The following is a 26,698-nucleotide window of genomic DNA, read 5'->3' as shown; positions in this document are numbered from 1 at the left end:
ATAATTTAGGTCCTGATATTATTATAGAATACTTGAGAAAATGAAAATATTTGTTTCTATTTTATGAAATTATATCTTTAATGAGCAAATGATAATAATTTTGAAATAAGAAATTTATTGATTATCATTTTATTTGTTTACTTCTCTCGGGTGTATATATTATTATTTAATATGTAAAAATACTAACGCATTAATATTATTTAATTTATCTGCATCTTAGGTTTCAAACGTCCTGTCACAAAAGTTCTCAATAAGCAGAGCAATGTAAATAAATAAATTTTACTTAAGTTCATAATAATATTTATTTATTATTTATTGCAAAATGAGATAAAGAAAGAGATAAGCACTTTCCATATGAGAATAGTTTTAAGACTACACACACTTACTGTTGGTTGGTATATTTTTTAATTCAATAGGCCTAACTATAGTAATAATTTAATTTCATTGTATTTTCACATCACTACTAGTATAATACAAAACTTAACTTAGGAAATTAAGATAGAAAAAACCCCAATAAAATATTTGGTTACCAGTAGGCCCACTTAATTTATCACATGGTAAACACCAGAGCACTTTGTACCATGATAGTGACTAAAGTCAGTGGGCAGCAGCAGTCTGACGTGAGAATGAAAACATTTGACAGCTGAGCAGGCCTAGGCTTACAACTTACCTTGCAGCATCTGCTCCAGTTTCTTACGATCAACGCGAAAACGATCCTCACAGATGCTGGGGTCTTGTTCATTTATATCATCTTGAGGCTCTAGGCTGGTCAAATCACTTTCAACATTGTTTTCCTTTTCATATTTCTGCAGTAAATTCCGCATCGTATTATCTACTTCTATGTCCGCCATGGCCTCAATTGTTTATTATTACCGCACTACCTGCAGTCGATCGTCTGCGCAATGTTGATTGACTTAAGACCTTATCACTTCACAATAGCACGTACTTAAATCCGCGCCACAGGATAAATAAAGAAACGTTTTCGTAATTTTTTTCTCAAAACTTTTATAATCCACTCTTTTGTTTGTTGAAGTGGTTCGTGAATCAATATAAATATTGTTTGTTAAATGCGAAGTTGTTTTTATTGTAGTCCAAATTTTCCAGTCAAAATAATTTACCTTTAGGATGGTTAGATCATTATTCTTATTTTCAATAATTGCACATTGCGCAGTAGGCTTAATAATAATGTGTATAGTATACCACACGGCATCAATATAAAAATAATAGAGTAAACTTTTTTTTAAAAAGATGGCGTAGTAATCTTAAAGACGGATATAAGTGAGAACTTAAAGTTTAAGTACCGCCCACTTGTTGAAAAGTGCTGTGGTATGCGCAACAACTGAGCATCTGGTTAAAACAATCGATTTAATACATATTAACGAACCGTAATATTAATCAATAGGTCTCATAAATATAAGTATAAATTGTATGATCATTATTATCAATTGTTTATACCAAACTGTAGACCTACATTATTACTATTGATTAATCCTGTACTAATGACATCAATGACATCGATAGCAACCATAGCAAGCTAATTAATCATGCTACCGTAATTAAAATGATTAATTACATTATTGTACAATATTATTCAAATATATTATTATCAAATATATATTATTTTAAATATAACGCTTTTTGTTATTGTATATCAACATTGTAGTATTCTTGGATAATCATAGTCACTGATCAATCAATCAATCAATCAACTAAACGTTTATTCTTTCAATTAATTATCTTATCTAAAGGTTCTCACACCGGGGAGGTGCGTGTTGAAAGAGAGTGGGGTGGGGGGACGAGAAAATCCCCACTGCTTCTTCTTGTTGAAGGATAAACATATTCCAGTTACTTTTTAAGTATCAATAAGAAACAGACAGTAACTATAACAACCATATATTCATAATGATAATCAATTTTTATAATATCCGTTTTGTATGATTAATTCTTGTTTATATTTACCATATATTTTATTAGTATTAATTTATTATCACAATTATTGTTTAATACCGATATCGTCGAATTTTATAATGATATTATTTATTATTCAAACCGTCCTATACACAAATGAGAACCAGTGGTGTAACGCAGACGCCTGGAGCCCCTGGTTTAGGAACCCTAAGTGGCCCTCCAACGCTGGAAGCCTCGGGTATTTTAGCCCTTTTTTGCTATCTGTTTTTTTCCTTTGGGCACTCATACTCATAGCCGTTATGCCACTGATGAGAAAAAAAAACGATAGAAAGGCTAATGTGGGTTTTTCGCGCCGCTCGTTAAGGAAGTTATAATCAAGAGAACGGAAGCATTAGGAAAATAGGAAATAATAAAATAGACCTATATGGTAAATATAAACAAGTTACCATGCGATAGCTTATAGTTTACTACGGCTGAACAATGGGTATTTGAAAACTCGGACTGGGCACACTGGGAAAAGAGTGTATGAAAACATAACAAATAAATATTGAGATGCATGTCAAGTTATCGTCGGTTGAAATATTTCTTGTCATATTATATCTAATTCCACACAAAACCTACATTCTTCGTCAACAGTTTGAATAATATTTAGGCCTACCATTGTTTAATGATATTAATGTTAAATTGATAATTAATGTCAATTTATCAATATAGGCCTATCCTTTCTTTCGACAACATGCTGAACAAATTACCATACACGTCACTTATATATTAATATAATAATATAATGGTTTTGAATGTCACTATTATTACATTAATGTACTGTCATTATAATTTCTATGTCAATTCAAATGATTAAGACCCGTTGTGGTATTTTATACGCGCATTGTTGGCAGCACCTGCATTTAATAAGTAACCCGGTATTCTTGTAATGAACTTGTTATAATGTTGTTTTATGCAACAATTGGTTAAGAATATAGATATCTAAAATAATGTTATGTCGATCTAGTCGTGGGCACAAAGAAATTACATGATGATAATGATGATGATGATGAATATGATGATATGATGACGATGATAATGATGATAATGATGACGGTGATGTTGATGATGATATGATGACGATATGATGATGATAATGATGATGATGATAATGAAGAACTGGAGATCTTGTGAATGATAATGACACATTCGAAATACGTTGTATTAGGCATACTTCCTTATTATACATAAAAAGTGAAAATTCGTTTAATATTTTGCCGAGGGTTTTAGGGGAATTTAGTTCCCGAACTATACCAATTTATGAAATGTGCTATTACGTAACTTGAAACTGGTCTACTCAAACTTGTTCATTAAAACAGTTTTATGTGAGGAACGTGTTTCGAGATAATGATGATCATTTTGTAAGAGCCGCATAATGATCATGGGATGTGTCGTTTAGAAACTGAGTCTGACGCTAAAACATTTAAAATCCATTAAGTAAAGAATAGCGAAGCTGCATATAATTCTGGGAACTGCCAATCGTACGACGCCTAGGAAATAGTTGTACCGTCCATGCACTTCTACGTTACTTTGTGAGTATTCATAAACTTCACTAAATAACAGCTCTCTCTACACTATCAAACTTTATGTGAAAAAAATGTGATGTGCCCATATATGGACACGATGATGACCGTTACCATATTTGGGTATATCACTACCATATTTGGGTACATCACACTTTCTTTTTCAAACTAGTTTGATAGTGTAGACAAAGAATACAAAGATACAAATCGATAAAAAAAATGACTACACGTTGGCTACAATTTCTTGGTCTCTATCTGAAGGAATTTATTAAATTAAAAACTAATAAAAGTGTACAGAAAACAATGCGCTAAAACTATTACGGAGTAGATTGTGATTAGTATATTTTATCTAGAAAGCAAAATATTTCTACATCATACATGATTTATACATTTAAACAACGAGATATTTCATTGAAGACAACACAAAATATCAACGTTACATTTTATACTATTCTTATTTCATACAAGGTCTAAACACGACTTCTCAAATATCTCAATTCAAGATCACATCTCTGTAAGCTCAGGTATTGAATAAATGGTCCTTCATTAAGATTATTCTATAATCAAAGACCACATCAAACATAAACTGAGGGCGTGGTTGCGGACTAGCCCATTTTGGTCCAGAAGTATCCTAGGATCTTTAACTTTTCGTATCTAAGCCCTCCCTCTGGAGAGCACGGGCTATTGTCGGTTTATCCAGGTAAGCTAGGCACGAAATAGTGTCAAGGAATATATCATTTTTTTAAAATGTGTGCACATTTAAGACCTGAGGAATATGGAGTGCAAGAAAAAGAAGAAATAGACAAAAAAAATAATAAAAATAGCCAACATGGTCATTGGTAGGATTTTGTTATAAGAGAAAATGACAAGCATGGTTCCACTTGGCCCTGTCATTACCTGTAATATACATTATTGCGAAAACATAAGTTATACCAGTAATATAAATATAATAAACTTTACCAATATCCAACTATCTGAAAACCCAAATATAGACAATTGTTCAGGTCCAAATGGTCCTAAAATCATGTTTTTACCATTAAAACAAAGATGGAAAACCACACACATATTGTTGCAAGGGTGTCCAGTATTGGGAGAGTTGATTTTAAGATTCTTAAATTACATAAAATCTTTCTTAAAATTGACCACCCAGAAATAAAACCAAAGGCGGTTTTTTTTTCTTGTACAGTTTAACAAAAGGGTGTGTAGTTTTTAGAGAGTTTAATGTTGATATAAAGTTTGTGGTACACCACGTATATTAGTTCTGAAAGAACTGTTGAGTTTCTCGACGTTTCGATCAATATGCTTTGATCGTCCTCAGGAGTGTGAATGTTATAACTCAACATTAAAAAAGGAAGAATATACCTATGTTATCAGTAAACTAATTCACACAATCACTGTTTAAACTAATTACTATAAAAACTCATAAATTTTACATCTTAGTCTTACATATAATAAATTAATTTGTCTAATACACTATTTTGGAAATTATTAAATTCAAATATTCATTATTCTTTTTTCATTGGTTATTTATGGTCAATAATTTGTTTATATTAATTATTATACAAATCATTTATAATATTAGAGAGAGAAATTTAAATTTGTTAAAAAAGTTTCAACATTTGTATAACATTTAATACTTTTTATATAAAAATCATATTAAAATTATGCAAAAATTATTGGTGAGTATTATTACGAAACATTATTACTGAATATAATGATAAAAGTGTATCTTAGGCAGAACAGTTGAATAACTTAACTAAAAATAAAAATTGGGGCCTATTCAGGGGCCACCCCCTACTCAGGGGTAACATTAATAATAACTTATTTTGTTGCATTAACCTTCAAAATCATGATTAAACTGAAAACACAGGCATATGACAATCACTTTTTTTGTGATTAATCCATAATAATACAAAAATCAGCCTAATCTAAGCACATGAAATGGCATTATTACTGACACACAGTACTTACTGTTAAGTAAATGCATGTCTAGTCAAAAGGACTCCTTTGAATTAATGACTACATATTATGTCTATTACTCAATTAGCTTGTATAGTCATTAATAATCACAATAATTAATGTATTTATTAATTAAAATATTAGAAAAATGTTCCCAATTAAACCATGGTAATTGTAACTACTACAAAGTAGCTTGCGCCATGGGGCTAAGTTAATTGGTCAGTTGTTTTGATTTGGACATACCTGTACTAGACACAATTTTAAAAGTAATTCTCCAACCTGAGAACGTTCATTTGCTAGGTTTTCTCGATGTCTGAGTATCCAGTCACGTCATAGGAGGGCAAACAAATTAATACGTCTAAATCATTATTTATTTCAGTATCATTTTTTGGTCAGTATAGAGTTTTATTCATTAATTTTAAAATATACCATTATTTTTGTACCCCTTTATATTTACTATCTCACTAAAACGCTTAAAATAAAGGCACCCACAACAGAAAAAAAATGTACTGTATGGGGGTTATAATGCTTGATAACAGATTTGGCCAGATAATTGTTTGGGTCTAAGAACCATCTACTAAAGATGTGCATTTCACTTTGTAATACCACACAATACCACATAATCAAATAATAATATTGTGTAACATGTTAAATACATTATCTTATAGATTGTTGTGTACAGTGACGGGAGAAGAACATTACAAATTGCATTTAAAGTGTGAATAAAATATTTATATATCTAAATAAGCACGACATTAAATATAGGATACGCTTGGACAAGGCTTGTAAACAAGTCATGTGACCAGCAGTTTACCTAATAAGGCTTGTCTGTGTACCTAGCAACAAGTCTTATATACACTTAAGTTTTTGACTTGGCTACAAATATGTACTCTTTGTTACCTTAAGCTCTGTCTACAAACTAGTTTGACAAAAAAAGTGTGATGTGCCCAAATATGGTAGTGATATGTCCAAATATGGTATTGATATGACATCATCATGTCCATATATGGGCACATCACATTTTGTTGTCACATAAAGTTTGATAGTGTAGATGGAGATTTAGCAACTGTCAATAGCATTACACAGAGAATGTGACTGTGGCAGCCATGTTGTCTTCTATAGCTCAATTGCTCCACTCTTCACCAAATGTTCCTGTAAAGAGTTGTACACCGTCATCTGGTCTTCAACCGGTAGTTGGAATAACTGCTGAATCAGTTTTTGAGGGTTTGCAGTTCTGTGTGAAATAAAGCAAAAGAACCAGTGCTATTACTTATTATCAATCATTAGCGAACATTGGAAAAAGATCTCAACACACAGACTATAATATGTGTTTACATGCATTGGTAAATATTAACAAACTACCCAGTAATAAACAAACATTTACTTTATTTTATTGGCATTATTGAATTTTCTAAGTCTACCTAATTAAATATTCCACACTCAAAAACAATGGAGAAAATAATGATTTGTTATCTGTGTGCAGTCTAATTAATTACGGGTTTTAGCAAAGAACAAACACATATATTTGGAATGGGAAAGGGGCACAGTGTGAGGGTGTGTGGTGCAGTGTTTTGGACGTTGGATTACTGATCGTGGTTCGAATCCAACTCTCGCCGCATTGCTTGTATCCTTTTCTTACTTTTGCCTCTCTCCACCAAGGTGTATAAAATGGGTACCGGTTAGATCAAAACATAACTTTGCGCTGTTATATTTTTATGGGAGTATGTTTCCATACGTGTTTGTAATAATGTGCAGCGCATTGAGAGCTTGCTTATATGCGCTATATAAGAATATACTATTATTATTATATTGGGAATTTAATTGACAAAAGTCAGCTACCTGTCATAAGCAAGTACAAACAAAACAAATTATATAATAATAAAATAATTTTATAAACTCACTTGAGAAAGGTGAAGATGTAGACATAGAGGAATGATGCCATAATAAATTGACAATCAAACCTATCCATGATTCCGCCATGCCCTGGAATAACATCTCCAAAATCCTAAAAGAAGATAATAATAATGAATTGATTAACAAGCAAATGGATTGAAGAATTCTCATATGAAAATTGAATTAAAGATGTATTATCCCCCTGAAAAAATAATTTAAAAAAATTTTTTTTTTTTTAATATGCCATTTTAATGTCACATAATAGTGTGGATTGAAGCAAAAATTATTTAAAAAAAATGGCTGTGAAAACATTATTTTTTCAGGTTTATTTTCTACGGAAATGATTCACTTAGTTAAAACTACAAAATGGCATATTCAAAGTCTGATTTTATTAATCTTCATTTTTCATGTATTTGGGGGACAATATATCTTTAACATTTGGCAAATAGCCCAAGAGAAAACCATGGCCCAAGACAGTAGTGGGATTGATACATTGATTGAAGAAACGTCTAGAATTGCAGTTACCTTAATTTTGAACGCTCTTTTGAATCCGCTTGCAAAGAAGCCACCGAATGGCCCGACCAACGAGGCAAAGGCTGCGATCACAACAGCGTGTAGCTGCGCTGGATAAAGTGTTACTGTACTTAGTTGGAATCCAAGCTGTAAGAATAAAAAAGTCCTTATTGTATTAGTTACTAAAGCCTTGTCTACACTATCAAACTTCATGACAAAAAATGTGATGTGCCCATATATGGACATGATGTCATATCACTACCATATTTGGTAATATCACTACCATAAATGTTCAATGCCTTAAAATGTTGTTATGAGTATATGAATGTCTAGAAAGTTACAAATATATAAAAAAAAACATGTTTAAAGCGGTATATTAGATTTTCAAAGGAACTAAAGCTCTGTTTACACTAACAAACTTTATTTGAAAAAAAATGTGCCCATATATGGACATTATACTTACAATACCAAAAGCATCCTTCAAAATCATTGGCAAGTGGTACTCCTTTAGGTGGAAGGTGGAACTTGGAGTACATCTCATCACAAAGCTGTGACTCTCTGAATCAAACTAGTAAAATAAAAACAAGGATAAACAATACTTGTGACAATATACACTTTACCTTAATTTTGACTTTAACAAAAGCTGTCCCACTGAAGCCAGAAAAGTGGAATGTTATAAATTTGTCAGATCTAGCTAAATGAACAAACTTCTATATATTGTTGAAGCGGACTAAGGACTATATACATAATTAGCTTTGGCTGAATGGGACAACCCCCATAAATATAGTTGAAATAAATAAAAACAAAATATCCTATTGGACGACTACACTGGACAACGTGTTAAGACTTTTTAGATAATTGTGTTCCTTTCTTAACCATGATTCATTACTTACAACTTACAAATTAACAACTACATTAATATTATCATCTAATAAAGAATTACATACCATAGCAGGGCAAGTAAGATATGGATGTGGAGCCAGAATTGCTGCAAACTGAAAGACAAATTTACAAGTAACTGTTATCAATGACATAAAATAGCAATTCAATATTCAGTATACTGACTTAGTTTATTGGTGCTGGCAGTAGAACAAGTCTTCTCGGATAAGGACTATAAACTTTAGGTTGTAAACTAAAACTTCAGATGTACACATCTAGTTGGTGGGAACATTGCTCGTGTAAAGAACCTAGTACATTTTCAAGATGAGTAGGGAGTTACCCCGGTGTACTAGTTCACACACTGAGCCGTGGACAGACATAATCGCACCATAATTGGCTGCCTATGGCGCGATGGGACCCTTGGGGAGGAAGAATGTTGTTGAAAAGGTGCAACATCTAAGTCCGCAGCATTCTGATCATTTGTAAAAATACTTACGAAAAATGCAAAAACAAGTGTTGAAAACAGAGCACCAATAAAGCCTTCCCACGTCTTCTTGGGTGATAGCTTGATCAACGATGTACGACCAAAAAAGAATCCTGCAAAAACATGTTGAAGGGTGTTGAGAATGTATTGAATGTGAAAATGTAAAGCTCTGTCTACACTATCAAACTTTATGTTACCCATATACAGACACGATGACGTTATATCACTACAGTATTTGGGCACTAGTTTGATAATGTAGACAGAGCTTAAGATTTGGCATAAATTTGCTTCTACCTTGTCAGTTCTCTAGTGGTGCATACTATCGTATACCAATTTTGTTGAAAGATGTTTTAATGTTTGATTATCATTTTAGTTTTATTTAGTACTATGATGTAACTTTTATTGCCGAGTATCATGAATTTCTGTATATGTATGCTTGTACTTTTGTATACCGATGACTTTTTATATATTTCTAGTTGTTTGTTTGAGCTGGTCAACAAACAAACATCCTTTTTGGATCAACAAAGATTCTGTATTCTGTATTTAGACAAAAATATTTCCTTGAATCTTTTCTTAATATCTTTATGCTGTATTTTATCTTTTCATGAATACAACTTGCTTACCAAACATATATGCCATGATGTCGTTACAGATCACAGATAATGTTGAGATAATAAACCATATGAGACCTTCAAACATGGTTTGAGTGAGCAGATTGGATTGTGAGACAACGATGAGAAGTCCAATATGGGTCCAGCCAAACTAGAAATAAAAACAATGTTACAACGTAGTTGAGCTGTAGCTTGGTGGTTAACATGCTTGCCTTCCTATCCCAAGGTCCGGGGTTCAATTCTGACCTAGTGCCAGGGTTTTAACTCACGACTCTTTTAACTCCACTCCCTAAGCCTCAAATAAGACTTAGTTTATAAACACGATAAATTATAAGATAGTTTATCCATCTTGTAATTGGCGAGTTTGTGCTCACTGTTGGATGCGTATGAAATTTTAAAAAAATGTGGAGTTGTAGTTAGGTATTTGGTTGCCAATCCTATGATTCAACATAAAGTTTGAAATCTGTTTGTCTATTACCAATGCTAAATGTAATCATCTGACACATGAACTGTCATGAAATGTTATACTTACCAGAGTGAATTGCACAAGATAATAATTCTTTACAAGAGATAGGACAAAGAAGATAAAACCTAAAAAAAAAAAAATCACAAAATATATCATCAAAAAGTAGAATACAAACATGAAAGTTCTAGGAGTATACCATTTGTATAGAGGGTGTTTTCGAGTTATAACTCGCTCCTTGAAGAGAAAGGGCTGTTGTTGTAAGCTAGGCACGAAATAGACTTACTTAGTATGATTTACACCACTGAAATTGAAATGGATTTTGTATTCAATCATAGATGAATGATACAAATTTTAGGGTGCTGGGAGGAAATTAGTTTTGCTGCGAAAAAGCAAACAAATACTTTATTTGTTTCTTCATATTATAACTGGCCAGCTCATACACAAGTTGTTCATTGTAGGCTAGGCTAGGGCTAGCTACGCAATTGTTGTGTATTAAGAAAAAGATAGAGGAAACACACATGCCCAGCTTAGCCGGTCTATTAGTTCAAGGGCATAACTATAGACCGGCGATTAACCAATCAGATGCCGTGAATTGAAAGGTGCCGGAATATAACAAGTAATATTAATATTTTTTTAAAATATATCAAAAGTACTTCATAATTTAATGTTAGCCGTTAAATGAGGAGTCAATAACAACAGTAGAAAAGGAACCAGTAAAACATTAACTATCTGCAAACTTACCAAATATATACAAGATGAAAGAGATGAATCGATAATAGTCTATAAGAAATTGGAGAAATTCCTAAAGAAAAAAAATAGAACAAACTTGAATTAGATCATGAATAAAAGAAAAACCAAATATAACTGTATGGGGTCTGCCAAGATCAAAAGGTAATTTAAGTCAATATCTTGGGTACTGGGAATTATATAAAAGGGTGAAGGACACATAGATATCGCACATCCACCTCAGATATTAGAAACAGTTTGCAATTCTGACCTGAATACAGTGGTCTAAAGGCTACTACATGATGGTCTTAAAATATATTAATATTTATCTTGTACAGTAACTTTTGTTTTTGAATCTGATCATTGATGAATATAAAATTGAAAAGACAAACAATGACTTACAAAGTCCCTGTGCAAAACAATGCCAAAATAGTCCTTTAAACTCTGTCCATACACAAAGTAATTGGCACACAGAAGAAAATACCAGCTGAGTGAGCGGAACCAGGGCAAGTCTTTTGATCGGTAGACAGCGTAACCGATACTGATTATTTCATGAAAACACATCATCTCGATCAATAGCACCTACAAAATACAAATATAATTACCTTTATCTTTTCTCACTAAATTTTAAATTATTATCTTAAAATATTGATGGTATCCTACTGCAAAAATTAGTAGGGTTGCTAGGGTCCTATCATATATTAGTTAGTTGTCAGCAACTGATTAGTTGTTGGTTACTAGGTTAGTTGTCAGCAACTAGTTAGTTGTTGGTTACTAGGTTAGTTGTCAGTAACTAATTAGTTGTTGGTTACTAGGTTAGTTGTTGGTTACTAGGTTAGTTGTCAGCAACTAGTTAGTTGTTGGTTACTAGGTTAGTTGTCAGCAACTAGTTAGTTGTTGGTTACTAGGTTAGTTGTTGGTTACTAGGTTAGTTGTTGGTTACTAGGTTAGTTGTTGGTTACTAGGTTAGTTGTTGGTTACTAGGTTAGTTGTCAGCAACCAGTTAGTTGTCAGCTACTAATTAGTTGTGTCAGCTACTAGTTAGTTGACCCAGAAACGTACTTACCAAGAGAGTCAATGCTACTGGTCCCATCCAAATAATTAAAACAAAGCCTAGGATTAGCAACATGGAAAAGAAACCACGAATAACCCAATTCTGCCATCTAAAAAAATAAAATTAATAAAAAAATTAGCAAATTTATTTTTATTTAGAAACCACAAAAAAGGTTTAAGCAAAAACATTATCCAGCAAAAATGTTGAAAATGAGGTCACCAATGGGAAAGAAAAACAAAAATATGTGCAAATAATAATAAAACACGTTTTGAGAATTGTGCATTATAATATGATTGTAAAACAATACAACAGTTACATGTAAATATATTATCTGATACTGTATGATCATTAAACATTCAAAAGTTATAAATATTAAAAATGTCTTGTCTCCTAAAATCACAAAACATTCATAAGAATTAAATTTAAAATTAAATATTAGACTATGAATATAAATTAGTGGATTAAAAATGTTTAACTTTATTTTACAACATTGAATAAAATAACAATCAATAGATCAGGCCCTGGCTGCCAATTAAGGGATTTCTACTATTGTAAGTTTCTTCTGCAAAATTAGATAAAGTATATTTGAATTTTGAATTCATATAATATATTACATATCTATTTTGTCCTTTTTTAAATCAATCCCATCATTGGGATTGTATTCTAATACTATTACGTTCCATCTTCATTTTCTATTATTGACAGTTGCTGTACATAATTAATCATTATGTTTCATCTTCATTTTCTATTATTGACAGTTGCTACACATAATTAATGAGATTCAAAAGCTTATCAGATGATCCCTGCAGAGGAAGTGAGTATTTTACATGTTTTGTTAATTGCCACTTTATTGATAATTAACTTGCACTAATAATGAAGGATACATTAAGGTAGAATTCTGTGTTTGCAACAACATCAGATTATATTTCGATATTTATAACAATCCAAACATGAAACCAGCCTGCCATATTATTTTAAAAGAATTTCTATTTTACTAGTGTAGTTAGAACATGGAGATTTTACCTACATGCTTAGAAGCTACTCTAGCTAGAGTAAAATATAATACTATTATGCCAAGATCCAAGAAATTCTATTGGTCCATTTTAAAATGAAAATTCATTTTGCTTGGCATAATTAAGACAATAAAACAACAAAGAAAAATACAACATGACATGTACAGGTCACTTAACCTGTCAAAAATTGCAAAAGGCAATGTTAAAATACTATTTATAGGCCTATGTTAATAATAATAATTGTCAGTGAATAATTTGTACTGAATAACATATTTCATTTTTATATAATTTGAGATAATGAATAATATAGGCCCTACTGTTTGAGAAATGTTATTTTGAAGAATAAAGATAATAAAAATATAAAGACAAGCCTTTACCTTTGTGGAAGTCGTTTCAAGATTGTAGGTACATGATCTTTCTGAGCAGGTATTGGCGGTTCATTTATTTGTGGTATCCCAACCGTCTCTGGAGGGACACATCCGGAGCTTGTCGGTGGCTGAAAATATAACAAATAATAGTTTCACAATGGTAGATGGTAGATACTTTAGAAATGATAATTAACTTCGTGTATTTATTATTTTTTCAGTATAAATTGCTTTCTGAAAAGAAAATTAATCAGTTTAAATACAATTCCATGAGGCTTAAGATTCATCTGTTTTATTTCAGATCTATTAGACTTATTACACTAGATAATCAACATACACAGCTTTCTCTACAAGTATGGTACATTTAACTTAACACCTATTTCTAAATTGAAACATTAATGAAATAAAAAACTAATTTAAAAATGGACTGAAAATTGAAAATCTGACCCACACTTAACATTTTTTGTTAATCTTGTAATATATGATCTTTGTAGAGAATTCATGCAAAAATTGATGGCATAATGATTTCATGAACTTGAATTAATCAAGAAGTGATGCTGTCCCATCAATATTCCAACAGAGTAAAATGGGATAAAAATGGTGGTACCTACCCCTCCCAATGGCAATTCGGGATCTATATCTACAGTTCTAGATCTGAAACACAAAAAGACATGGACATGCACATTCAAATCATGCAGTGCTCAACTAGAAGGACTACGAAAATACTGTAGATGGGAAAGGATGATTTGGATATTTCTGGCCATTTATTTGAAAGTATAGAAAAGCATGCTTGGACTAGGTGTACTTTTGATTACATTATGATGGATGTAATAATATGCCAAAATATTTTATATTAAAATATAATGTTGGTTGTAAAGTAAAAAGTGTGTGGAAAAACAGAAAATTATAGACAACTATAAAATATGTATATCGATTGAAATTAGCAATGGAAATTAGTGTAAGTTTAATAGATGGAAGATCAGACAGAGAGCTAATTTAAAAAGAAAAATGCATAACTGTATGCAATTTAATGGTTTGGTAAAAATGATACACACACTACAGCACACTACTACTAGACTAGGCCTAGGCCTACCTAGCTAGTACTACAAAAAAATGATTTACATTAAGACAATATCCTATATAGGCCTACATAGTTTTCATATTTATATACAAGTTACAAAATGAACTAGGAAAGTTAAACTATATAACAGTAGCCATATAGGCCTAGACAATAATACTTAATAGTTGGTGATCGTTTTTGTTTGTTAATCCTAGCCAGGCGGACACGCCTCCCTTTTAAAACACCACACAATGCAACGTTGCTGTTTGCTTGTCCCCGATTCATCCGTCGATGATGGGCTTCAGTCGGCGGCTAGCAACGTTTGCGATTTTATAGCAATAGTTTATCATTTTTAGCAAATCTTACCTCATCATTTGTTTTATCCGTGGCTTGACCGTCTCTGTGTCGCAGCTCACTCATAGCGGGACTGCTCATTTACGTAAATTAACAACAACGTTTTGTTGTAAAAAACAGCGTTTCTCTATTTTTTTGTCGTCCTTTTTTTTGTGTGTAAACTTTGAACTCTCCGTGTCAAGGTCAGCGCGTCAAGGGCAGCATGTTTAATGAAGCATATCGTCATGGTCCATGTGTGCACATTACAGATTAATTTTTACAAAACAAAAACATTTATTGCTGACAGGTCTAAACAAAGGTTCTTTGGTCTAAATATAAAACCAGTATCGGAGCAATTACTGTGATCAAGTCTATTTCAGTTCAATCAAGTCGTCAAGAAATATAGCAAATTAATGCATGAATATCAAATTGATGGAAGACTCTATTAACCGGTCCAGGCAATTATACAGTATACGAATTGACATATTCAATTCTATTTAAAGTATTATTCATAATAAATTATTGATTTCGCTTTTAACAAATTTATTATCAGACCAGGGAGGTATGGTGATTCTTTGATATGAATTCTATATTACATAACAAAGAAACTGTTGGTGATATCAACCGTATTTGATTGCTTGTTTTGTTAAAAATGTTGTCGTCGATGCCAATTATTATAAGAAACGTATGTGCAAATTATATGAAGGCAGAGCTATCCATTTTACATAGTAATTTCAGTTCCATGCATTCCGATGTTGTGTCTGAAAAATACCCTTCCTTCGTGCAAGAGGCAGTTCTGTATGTCCACTGGCCGTTTTGTAAACGCAGATGCACATATTGCAACTTCAATAAATATATCGAAAGTGAAGAGCAAAATAAAGAAATGACAAATTGCCTTGTAAATGAATTACAGACTTTATTGTCGATTAGCGGAATCAAGAAGATAAACTCTATATTTTTTGGTGGTGGAACACCTAGTCTTGCTGATCCAGATATGTTTGAGAGAATTATAAATGAAGTTACTAAACATGTGTACATGTCTTCAGATGCAGAAATCTCCATGGAGGCTAATCCTACTGCGCTAGAAGCAGAGAAGTTAGTTTCATTTAAATCAGCTGGTAAATATGCATTTTGAAATAGCACTGATATTCCTGTGTCAACATCCAACAAATTGAAACATTTTGTGATATGATCATCAAATGTTTCTTTTAATATGATTAAAACAATCATATTATTGAATTTATTACAAATAACACAACTTTGTTGAAAAAAAATGTTAAATTTTAGGTATTTTCTATTAAAGAAAAAATAAGTTTATTCTTTACTAACATGCCTAATCTGTATCAGCCCCAAGTAATCTGTGTGACTAATAATAAAGTTACGATTCATGTATTTTGTGTTTTCAAGGTGTCAATCGGATCTCCGTCGGTTTACAAGCACTAGATCAAAGAGACCTTAACATTCTAGGTCGGGATCATTCTGTAAAGGAATCTATAAGTGTTTTGCACCAAGCTAAGAGACTCTTCCCAGGATGCACTTCCATAGATTTAATGTTTGCCAGACCAGGACAAACCACTTCATCTTGGGTTAAAGAACTGGAAGAGATTCTAAAACATGCAGATGATCATATCTCACTATATCAATTGACTTTGGAGCGTGGAACAGAATTGTTTAATTGGTATCAAAAAGGAGAAATGTCTGTACCAGAGAGTGATGTAAGCGCAGAAATGTACAAGGATGCGGTTTGTATGCTAGCCGAAGCTGGGTACGACAGGTATGAGGTGTCTAATTTTGCCAGACCCGGTGCTCAAAGTCAACACAATCAAGCTTATTGGTCAGGTACTCAGTACATTGGAATTGGACCTGGGGCACACGGAAGATTTGTGCCCTTGAACCAGCATATGTATCCGGATACATCAGTGCAAAGGGTAACAGATAATCATTCAATGATGAAAATTGATGAGAAGGTTTCATTTAAAAATGGGTATCTTACATATCCACCAAGAGAAGCAAGAATACAGACACTGGAACCGTCGCCATGGATGAAGGAAGTTATTAAATACGGCCACGGAACGCGAAGAAGAGTCAAACAAAGCACCAAAGAAATACTACAAGAAATAATAATGTTGGGAATGAGAACAAAAGTTGGAATATCCAGTAAAGTATGGTCGGAATATTCCAACGGAGTTTCGTTGAGGGAAATTTTTTATGAAAATGAGCTGGTTAAGATTTTAGAAAGCAATGAATTAGTGGAATTAACAGATGGATATTTAAGACCAACAAAATCTGGATTGACAGTCGCTGATAGTGTAACTGCAGAACTGATACTTGTTCTTGATAAATACTGTCAAGATAAGTAGAAAAATGTTATTAGGTTACGCATATGTAACAAAATAAAAACAAATTAACATTTCACAAGCTAGTTTGTCACAGTTTAATGTCAATGTTGTATAAATAACTGATTAGAAGGAGCATATACTTATATGTTACATAAAATTAATGTAATGAATCTTTAGCCCTGTCTAACTACCAACTTGTTCCAAGATATTCCTTTAAGTTTAATGTTTAGTTTAGATCTTCTTTGATGTATTTTATTTCTCAGTTTATGATTGTAATCCAACCTTTTCAGCTCTTGCTGCTGGTTGGAATTTGATGTTTTTATACCTTAATAAATAAAATTTAAAAAAATATTACTCATTGTGTGGAAAATGGAGGAATTTTTGCAATTTTAGTCGAATTTATTTGTAATAGAAAGTATTTGTAATCAACTTTCTTTCACCACAAACATAAATATATTAAAACAGAGAGACACATTATACATCGATTCAATTTACTGTTTTAGACCTATTTTATTACCTCTAAAAAAGGGTATTTGCACTCATCAGAATAGAAAAAAATGTGCAAAAGAGTAAGGAATAAAACAATTATATTAAAAATTATTATTTACACTGTTGTTGCATTTACATTTTCAAAATAGTTATACAATTTGTATTTTTAGTTAGTTAGGTTTATTATTTTAAAATATAGTAGGCCTATCTACATTTTATTAATATTACCTAGAATTTAAAATTGAGTTACACCTATACAATTAAAGTGAAAACACTAATTCCTCACCTACGCTTTATGGAGTCTTACAGGAGATCCTAATAATATTAGTATTAGTATACAATTTAAGTATGAAGCTGTCTACACTATCAAACTTTAGGTGACAAAAAAATGTGATGTGCCCATATATGGACATGATGATGTCATATCACTACCATATTTGGGCATATCACTACCATATTTGGGCATATCACTACCATATTTGATAACAATCACTAGTTTGATAGTGTAGACAGAGCTTTAAATTGCCTCTTCAATTGATTTCTCCAGACAATCCACAGCTTCTAAAATGTCATCGTTTTCATCATCCGCTAAAAAGTCTAGGATTCCGCCATCATCATGCAGCGCCATCTGAGATGCTTCGTATTTATCTACGGCCTTGATAAGCTCATCATCGTCTAAATCGTCGTACGTTGGGAGGACATTCAGTGGTATATCTTGATCAGGTGATCTGTAGTCAACTGCACGGCATTCGGGGTCAAGACACTTTTGATAGTATATGGCTTTTTTCAGGTCCACTATGATTCTGAAAAATAAAGTAGATTGGTTATAATATCTACAAATGAGTTGTCAAACTTTGCTCCCACTAGCGACGCAACGTAAGAAAATGCCCTTCCAATAATTGTGTTTACCCTTTACACTCAACAGAACAACTGCTAGTACATGCTGTATCATAGGTATTTAACAACTGCTAGTACATGCTGTATCATAGGTATTTAACAACTGCTAGTACATGCTGTATCATAGGTATTTAACAACTGCTAGTACATGCTGTATCATAGGTATTTAACAACTGCTAGTACATGCTGTATCATAGGTATTTAACAACTGCTAGTACATGCTGTATCATAGGTATTTAACAACTGCTAGTACATGCTGTATCATATGTATTTTAATTGTAAGTTGAGATATGATTTAGGGGACCTTGAGTAGAAGCGGATCTGGAATGGGGAAGCGCTAACATAATATTAATACTCTGTCAAAATAGATATCAACAAGTAGTTTATAATTTCCTTTTAGCTGTGAAAAGGGGGAGTTGTGCATCCCTAGCGCTATCCCTGGATCCGCCATGATAAGAACATGTTCAACTCATCAAGTTCTATTAAATTACATCTTTGTTTACTGTCACACTAGTAATACTTACATGATATTATTACTTTTGTGTTGTCTCCCTACATTTTCACACCAGCGATTTTTAGCAATGTTGTACACAAGTATTCCACCTTGGGCATAGTATGACCATCGACGGATCTCGCCGTTGATTCCACCCCGGTTCACCTTTGATAAAATGAAACTGTCCAAGGAAGGATAAAGAGAGGATTGGTACCCTTCAGTTACATCTAAAAAAACAAATGTATAATTTATTTCAAACATTATAAACGAAACAATAATGACAAGCATATCTGTTCAAGTTTGAAAGATCCTAACCTTCCTTTGACCTTGCTTTTTCATCCTCTTTTGCAGTATCAGATTCTGCATCAAATAATGATTTGTAGTCTCTCTTAAACCCTTCAGAGGTATAAATTCTCATCTTTGCTGAATATCTGAAAGACAGAAATACTAACATTAAGCTCTGTCTACACTATCAAACCAGTTTGACTAAAAAAAGTGTGATGTGCCCAAATATGGTAGTGATATGACATCATCATGTCCATATATGGGCACATAAAGTTTGATAGTGTAGGGGCATCAACATAATTCCAGTGACTGACAGCACCACCATGGCACTCTTAGACTATAAAAGATCATGACAAATTACTGATCCATGACAGGACACAAAATGCATTAAGCTTGGTTCCCACTGGACGCAACTCAAAGACGTAGATGCAAAGCAAGCGAGTTGACCAATGACCAGCGACTGTTGGTCAAATCACTTACTTTGCTTAAATCTCTAGTGGGAACCAATCTTTAGTAACAATAAATGTACCTGACATTACTGATGACAGAGTCCAGGAATATCTGGTGTTCCATATTGTGTCCATTGCATTTAGAAGTCACTGCTTTATATTCATTGTAATCAGCTAGAAGCAGTGGATTTTTCTTTGACTGTTTACAACATTTGTAGAGGCGGAAATTTCTGTTCTTGGTATATACACCTGGAATATGTAAATTAAATTAATCATTTTTCAAAATGTGTAACAAAATGTATATTTCGAACAATTTAAGACCAAATTCAAGTGTCTACAACCAGTAGTTACGGCGATACACTACATGCTCTGTGTTGTGGGTCAAAGGTCAGAAATGGTATTTCCGGTAATTTTTGACTAAAACGTTCCATTAGACTGAATATGAATGTATATCTTCTGATCAATTTGAGAACAAAATTACTGTGACCTGTGATTGTCGGGATTTAAGGACCTATTGGTGTTTGGTCTTATAACCTTTCACCCTGACCATTTGACATTTCGCCACATTTTCAAAATCTGTAACCAAGCCAAAATTATTCTTTGACCACCCTGAACCAATTTCTGAAGTCAAATTCTTTGGACCTCAAAGTGCATACGAAAGTTGACCTAGCTTCTAGAGTATATGAAGTTAATACATTCTTACCTTCATCAATAAACAGGCATTCTTTACCATTCTTATCTTTAATTAACAGATCACAAATATTATTATAACTTGTATCATTCTCTTGTTTTGGCTTCTTTGTGATTGGTTCATCTATCAAGTCCAGGTCACTTTCTAACTTTGTTTTGTGTTCTTGTTGCTGCTTAATAATACTTCTGATTTTGCAACAAAGTCCTAGAACAAAATGGCCTATAAAAAAAAGGTTAACTAGTTAAGTTATTATTTCTACTTTTAAAGATGTATTGTCCCCCAAAAACATGAAAAATGAAGATTAACTAAATCGGACTAGTTGTTTTCAAAAGACTCTACTTTCTCGGGCTTACAACTAAGGGATAAATACAAACTTAAAAACAAACCAAACATACACAAAAGACAATATCTGCTAAAAATGGTAAAATATGTTTGATTTGATGGGAAAGTTTTCATAGGGACTGAATAACAGAATACTGTACCTAATTGGGTATAAACGAGCATTTCAAATAAACAGAAATACTTTAGAGCATTAATTTTTTTTAGACCAGTGCATTATAGTGGAAACTTACCCTGATGTAGATTGTCTTTAAATGCAAAATCAGGAATATTGAAAATTAAATGATTGCTAAATTTACTATCTGTACTTGCGTCGAGGATGAGTACATTCTTACAAGTGGCATTGACTTTGAACGTTGATTTTAGCTCGTCACAAACAAACTAAAAAAATACATAAGGTGAATCATTCAATTTTTTAGCTATGATTACATTAAAGTTCAGATTCTAGTTAATAAATAGGGAGGTTTCGCAATGCTACGAATACGAAAACGGATACGTCACACGTTTGTGAAACTTTTGATCTGATCCCCATTTCATATTTGTAAAGCGTATTCGTGTATCACAAGTCATATTCGTAACTACAAAACGAGTATAATTTTTGATACATTTTGCATTTGAATCAGGAATGATTCATGATTATAATATAATTATAGATTTATTGAATGTAATTTACTAAAAATGCCAGGTTAATTTTGATAAATAGCAATTTTTAAAGTCCTCACTCGCTTTGATGTTATGCTAGGCCCTAGGCAGCCAAGCAACACATACCTGCGATTCGTTCAAATTTACCGCAGTCATATTTTGGACGGCGCTATCAATATTTCGTTGCCATGCCAAACAGATTTTTACTGGCTTACAAAAATGAATATGTGTGTGTGACGTATTCATTTTCATTATAGTATTCGTATCGTTGGGAAACCTCTAATTATATTATCTCTTTGAACAAACCTCAATAAGAATCTTCACCATTTGTTTCCCATCATTCCCTGGGTTTTCTTCCTTATTATATTCTAGATCAAAGTAAAGTTTGCAAGTTGCTCCGTCGGGGATGACCTCATAGAAACTGACGTGGCAACCTTTTGCCGCATGTCTAATAACGTGCCATAGTTGAGAATACGACGTCACACAGTATTTTCGCTGTCCCTTGTTCTCTGACAGATTGTTGTCGATTTCGTACGCAAAAACATGAACATCCTGAAAAACAGTTGCTATAACTAAAGATTAAACATGTAATGTTCCTCAAAAAACATGAAAAATGAAGATTAATAAATCAGATTAGACCATTTTGTTGTTTTAATAAAGTTAAAAAGACAAAACAAATGATTAAATTCATCCAAAAACTTGCTGTCAATTTTACTATTTTTTGCTTTAAATTAAACATTTTTCAGGTAAATAATGTTTTTTTGATCCAAGTCAATAACAATAACATCAAAATGGCATATTCAACAAAAAAATTTGAAAATATTTTTTCAGGGGGAAATATATCTTTAAAACAATAGATTATTGAAAATTGAGGGGCTAACCATAATAATAACTGATTACTTAAGAATTGAATATTACATACAGGCAATAAAAGAAAAAAAATGTGAATTTTCAAATATTGTAGTAAAACTGCATTATTCTCCAGATTTTCAATGTCCGATATGAACTCTGTGCATGTTATTTCTGGTGCATATCATGGACAAAAATGACAATATTTTTAGTTTAAATGGCCAGTTTTAATTTCTGGGTCCAAACGAATATGCTCATCCTACCTAAGCACCTTGCAGCTTGCAATTGGTACACACATTATATTATCACACATACATTTCTCAGAGCAATACAAACTTTATATGGAGAAATACAAACAGTACAATATTAAAACTAGAGGGTACTCCAAGAGTACAAACCTCCGCCTACTGTAAAATTCCCCTACATAAAATTCCCCCTGAATATTTTTTTTAAACATTTTTTTTTATTAGTTCTAAGTCTAAATATGTTAACTGCACACTACAAAGTTGTGGATGAGAGTTTGGTGTAATGGTTATGTGTCCAGCCTCTCACATTTGAGATCGCTGGTTCAAGTCCCACTTAGGTTTTTTTTTTTTTTTTTTTTTTTAAATTTCTTTTTTTGTTTGTTTTTTTGTGGACCTTGATCTTTGAGCCTGACCCTTCAAAATTTAACCACAATTATATGATGTGTCATTGATCATTGTGGCTAAGTTTGGTGAGAATCAGATAAAAACTGTGGTCTCTAGGCAGTAAAATAGTTTTTTGTTAGTTGTGACCTTGACCTATGACCTTTTCCCCTCAAATTCGAACTCGTCCGAGCTTTTGAGGCATAGATCATTGTTGCCAAATTTGGTGAGAATCGGATAAAAACTGTGGCCTCCAGGCTGTTCACAGACACACACACACACACAAACATACAGGGGTGAAAACATAACCTCCTTGGCGGAGGTAATAACCAAATATTGACTAACCTCTTGATGGCTTGTAACATATTGAAAAGCTTGTTTCTGACGGAAGAATGTTATCCAATGAGGAGCTGGATCAACAAGTCTAATTAAAACATATTTTTAGTATCATTTTAACCTACTGTAGTCATAGTGTATCATAAATTTAACTAACATTATTTTGAAGATGAATTTTAGTAAGTAATATAGCAAGAAAGTTAGTACGTTGATTTAGTTTGCTAAAAATTCTATTTATAAACTTTCTGTTGAAGATGAACAAAATGGAATATCATTTCTATTCCTGAATTAAAATTGATTGATTTAAGTATCTATATATTTAATTTATATTTAATTGGCATTCGCATATTACCTTGGTTTATATATTGGTAAAAGAGGAAACTGTTTAAAGTTTTCTTCAACTTTTTGCAACTTCTTCAACCTTCGTAACCATTCAAATTGTCGGCTGCAAAAAAAAACAAACTGGTAGTCAAAATTTAAATAATTGTTGAAAAACTAGAATAATATACAAATAAACATTTACATAATTCATTAATTAATTTATGATGGAGCAGCAGAATTGAACTAGGCCTAGGCTAGTGTTGATTATTAATAAAATATGCAAATCAAATACCGTTTTATAATATTATACAATATTATTTTCGTTTCAATACATAGAACCCGCTGGCACACTACTATCCACCGCATAGCTAGGCTTATGCCCGGGTCTAGCCTCCCCTTCTCCTTTTTACTAGGTAGTATAGCCTACTACAACTGGCCAAATCTAGGTCCTATGTGACAGGTCTAGGACAGGTTTAGGCCTAGGACAGTTCAGGAGGATCATATGGTAGGAAGTCTGAAGAAGAAGGCCTAGGCTAGCCTAAAAAAGGCCTAGGTAAATCGTTATTTAATAACCGACCTTTCTCGTATTGAGTTAATAGTACGTAATACGTGCTTTTCACGAACAAATGATGGTTGTTCGAGTTTGTTCATGTTTGTTTTTTTATTTGAGCGGAGCTACTAGGAGGCCTACGCCGGTTTCGCGCGATGTGTTTTGAATGAGTGCGCGAAATTATAAGAGGTATATTCAGAGCGTAACAGCGTCATTCTGACGGCTGGAGCATTCTCTACTTCTCTACGGCGCGCCATTTATGCCTTTATTAACTTCAATAATAGAAATAGTACTACGGTGACTGCTCAAGTGGACCCAATTTGGCGCCAGTGGAGCACAGTGATAATATAAAATAGAAATAAAGTCACTAAATTTTTTAATATCTTTTCGTATGTTAATACACTGTGCTCAAGTAGACCCAAGTTGGCCCCAGTGGTATATATGTTCAATATCGGTTTTACTTCATACGTAGTTTCAAGCCATATCAGTGATTTTGATAACTTGCGGCGCGTTTGTCTAAGATAAATAATTATTTAGTGTCCCCGGAAAGTGCACCGTACCTATTCATTACCTATTCATTGAAATATGAAATTAAATATAGTCTCCAGTCCAGTACTAGCCCACCATGGTTAGGGCAGAGCTAATAATGAAAATAGAGTCCAGAATTGCACTTATACTTTATTACACACATAATCACCTATGAATTAGTCTAAAATTCGGCATCTTTGCAAATTTGATCTTATTTCACTCTCCATTAACCCCATACAAAAACCATCGGAGACAAACTATCTGTTTAACATGTTTATTCTGGGGCCATATCTTGCATGAATCGGACATTTTCGCTACGAATGTAGCAACATTGATTAACAAAATCAAAATTTAACAGTGTGGCGTGTTGACCGCGAATTACTAACAATACCATCTTTCCCACTACACCTGCACAACCATTGCATAACAACGCACGGCATACCAAACTGTTTCGTACACCTGCGATGAAAATATAAATTCAATTTCTTTTAAAATTGAGGGCGGCAAACATAAAATTTACGAGATCGAATACAGGTTGAAAAAAAAATTAAATAAAAAAAAAGATGTTAAATGTGCTCTCCCTGCCTCAGCACTAAGGCCCTGCCACAGCCTTTTGGGGTCGTTTCCAGCACATCACCAGATGCATTGATGTTGTCGCCTCATGATGTGTGGTGGAAAGGGGGACGTATAATTCTGTGAACCCCAAACACAGTGGCCGCATGCCTTTAACTCTATTCCACCGACCAGCGTGGGAATCGAACCCACGACATACGTGTTGTCAACACGACGCTCAGGCGACTGAGCTAACTGATCATTTTGGTTTTAACAAGGTTAATGTGATATTTATGATGAAATGATGAATTACGTAATACACGTATAAATAGACTATTATCAGCTGTTCAGTCATGTACTACTTTGTGGCCTAACGGGTAATGCTCAGCTTTGGGTGCTCTCAGCTCTAGTAGATTGGGTTCGAACCTCCACGGATATTTTTTTTTTTAATTACTTAATACATGTATAAATAGACTATTATCAGCTGTTTAATCATGTATTACTTTGTGGCCTAACGGGTAATGCTCAGATTTGGGTGCTCGCAGCTCTAGTAGATTGGATTCGAACCTCTACGGATATTTTTTTTTTAATAAAAAATAAATAAATAAATAAATTAAATAATGAATATTGTTTTTCTTTTATTTTGAAAGAGAGATATTTTGAGGGTTGTAAATGTCAGGCCTAAATAAGTGGACCTTTTTAAAAATCAGAAACAAATTGCATGCCATTATTTTCTATTAAATAGACTGCCATAAAACCTCGAAAAGAAGCCCATGTGCTCCTTCATTTTTAGTACTCTTCTTGGGTGGGCTTCTTTTCCAAATGGAGTTCTTTTCGAGATTACTTTTGCAAACTAAAAGAGGGGAGCTGCTAGATTCTCGCCCGGAAAATGTTTTATTTACATGATTTGAACAATCTTCTAATGTAAAGATTAAGAACATCAAAATTTAACAGTGTGGCGTGTTGACCGCGAATGACTAATAATACCATCTTCCCCATAATACACCTGCATAAACTCATTTGCATAACAACGCACGGCATATCAAACTGTTTAAAATAGAGCTGCAAGGTCCCCGAAAGTGACATCTATTATTTTTTCAAACAACATGTATAAGAATCTTCAGTACCCCACAATGCATGGCATTATTTTCCATTAAATAGACTGCCTAAAATCTCGAAAAGAAGCCCATGTGCTCCTTCATTTTTAGTACTCTTGGGTGGGCTTCCACATGGAGTTCTTTTAGAGATTAATGCAAACTAAAAGAGGGGAGCTGCTAGGTTCCCGCCTGGAAAATGTTTTATTTACATGATTTGAACAATCTTCTAATGTAAAGATTAACAACATCAAAATGTTAAACATTGACATAATAACATTCAGTGACTTTTCTATTTTTTATTTCTGTTATATCGCTGTGCTCCACTGGCGCCAAATTGGGTCCACTTGAGCACAGTATATTAACATACGAATGAGATATAACATTTT

The 26,698-nt window shown here is 32.9% G+C and overlaps 4 protein-coding genes across 8 annotated transcripts in view; 1 reads left to right on the top strand and 3 right to left on the bottom strand.

The window, feature by feature from the left end:
• Window positions 1-1,028, bottom strand: part of LOC144845066 (protein bicaudal C homolog 1-like) — a 48,355-nt gene extending 47,327 nt beyond the window's left edge. The window contains exon 1 of one of the 2 annotated variants that reach the window (XM_078702202.1): window positions 671-1,028. In XM_078702202.1, the coding sequence (XP_078558328.1) occupies window positions 671-851 (181 nt within the window). In that variant the 5' untranslated portion in view covers window positions 852-1,028. The remainder of the gene's footprint in view (window positions 1-670) is intronic. The other variant, XM_078702201.1, reaches the window with a different exon arrangement.
• LOC144845082 (DNA-directed primase/polymerase protein-like) overlaps window positions 1-24,971 on the bottom strand; it is an 84,909-nt gene extending 59,938 nt beyond the window's left edge. Inside the window, exons 1-10 of one of the 3 annotated variants that reach the window (XM_078702225.1) lie at window positions 24,163-24,299; window positions 23,617-23,709; window positions 23,274-23,352; window positions 21,760-22,005; window positions 21,045-21,192; window positions 20,485-20,691; window positions 19,862-20,030; window positions 19,363-19,478; window positions 19,079-19,274; window positions 18,145-18,460 (exon numbers count right to left, since the gene is read on the bottom strand). In XM_078702225.1, coding sequence (XP_078558351.1) covers window positions 18,175-18,460; window positions 19,079-19,274; window positions 19,363-19,478; window positions 19,862-20,030; window positions 20,485-20,691; window positions 21,045-21,192; window positions 21,760-22,005; window positions 23,274-23,352; window positions 23,617-23,709; window positions 24,163-24,236 — 1,614 coding nt within the window. In that variant the 5' untranslated portion in view covers window positions 24,237-24,299 and the 3' untranslated portion in view covers window positions 18,145-18,174. Of the gene's footprint in view, window positions 1-17,246; window positions 18,461-19,078; window positions 19,275-19,362; window positions 19,479-19,861; window positions 20,031-20,484; window positions 20,692-21,044; window positions 21,193-21,759; window positions 22,006-23,273; window positions 23,353-23,616; window positions 23,710-24,162; window positions 24,300-24,832 lie in introns of those variants that run through there. The other 2 variants (XM_078702226.1, XM_078702224.1) reach the window with 2 other exon arrangements.
• LOC144845095 (phosphatidate cytidylyltransferase 1-like) lies at window positions 3,714-14,999 on the bottom strand. 2 transcript variants are annotated; one of them, XM_078702242.1, is made up of 14 exons: window positions 14,863-14,999; window positions 14,048-14,090; window positions 13,449-13,567; window positions 12,071-12,167; window positions 11,407-11,586; window positions 11,020-11,080; window positions 10,345-10,403; window positions 9,825-9,963; window positions 9,214-9,314; window positions 8,786-8,833; window positions 8,302-8,406; window positions 7,851-7,985; window positions 7,334-7,437; window positions 3,714-6,666 (listed from the first exon to the last, which is right to left on the bottom strand). In XM_078702242.1, exons 1-14 carry the CDS (start codon window positions 14,868-14,870, stop codon window positions 6,549-6,551), a joined length of 1,317 nt encoding a protein of 438 aa, XP_078558368.1. In that variant the 5' UTR covers window positions 14,871-14,999; the 3' UTR covers window positions 3,714-6,548. The 2 variants fall into 2 exon arrangements, with proteins under 2 accessions (XP_078558368.1, XP_078558367.1); XM_078702241.1 differs by lacking the exon at window positions 14,048-14,090.
• On the top strand, window positions 15,070-17,213 carry LOC144845089 (radical S-adenosyl methionine domain-containing protein 1, mitochondrial-like). Its single transcript, XM_078702233.1, has 2 exons — window positions 15,070-15,947; window positions 16,237-17,213. The coding sequence occupies exons 1-2, from the start codon at window positions 15,482-15,484 to the stop codon at window positions 17,187-17,189; spliced, it is 1,419 nt and encodes a 472-aa protein (XP_078558359.1). The 5' UTR covers window positions 15,070-15,481; the 3' UTR covers window positions 17,190-17,213.
• Window positions 24,972-26,698: the final 1,727 nt, after the last annotated feature.

Source organism: Antedon bifida, chromosome 6 (assembly GCF_963402885.1).
Source record: "Antedon bifida chromosome 6, ecAntBifi1.1, whole genome shotgun sequence".
NCBI classification, from domain to species: Eukaryota; Metazoa; Echinodermata; class Crinoidea; order Comatulida; family Antedonidae; genus Antedon; species Antedon bifida.
This window is presented reverse-complemented; position numbering and strand designations above follow the sequence as displayed.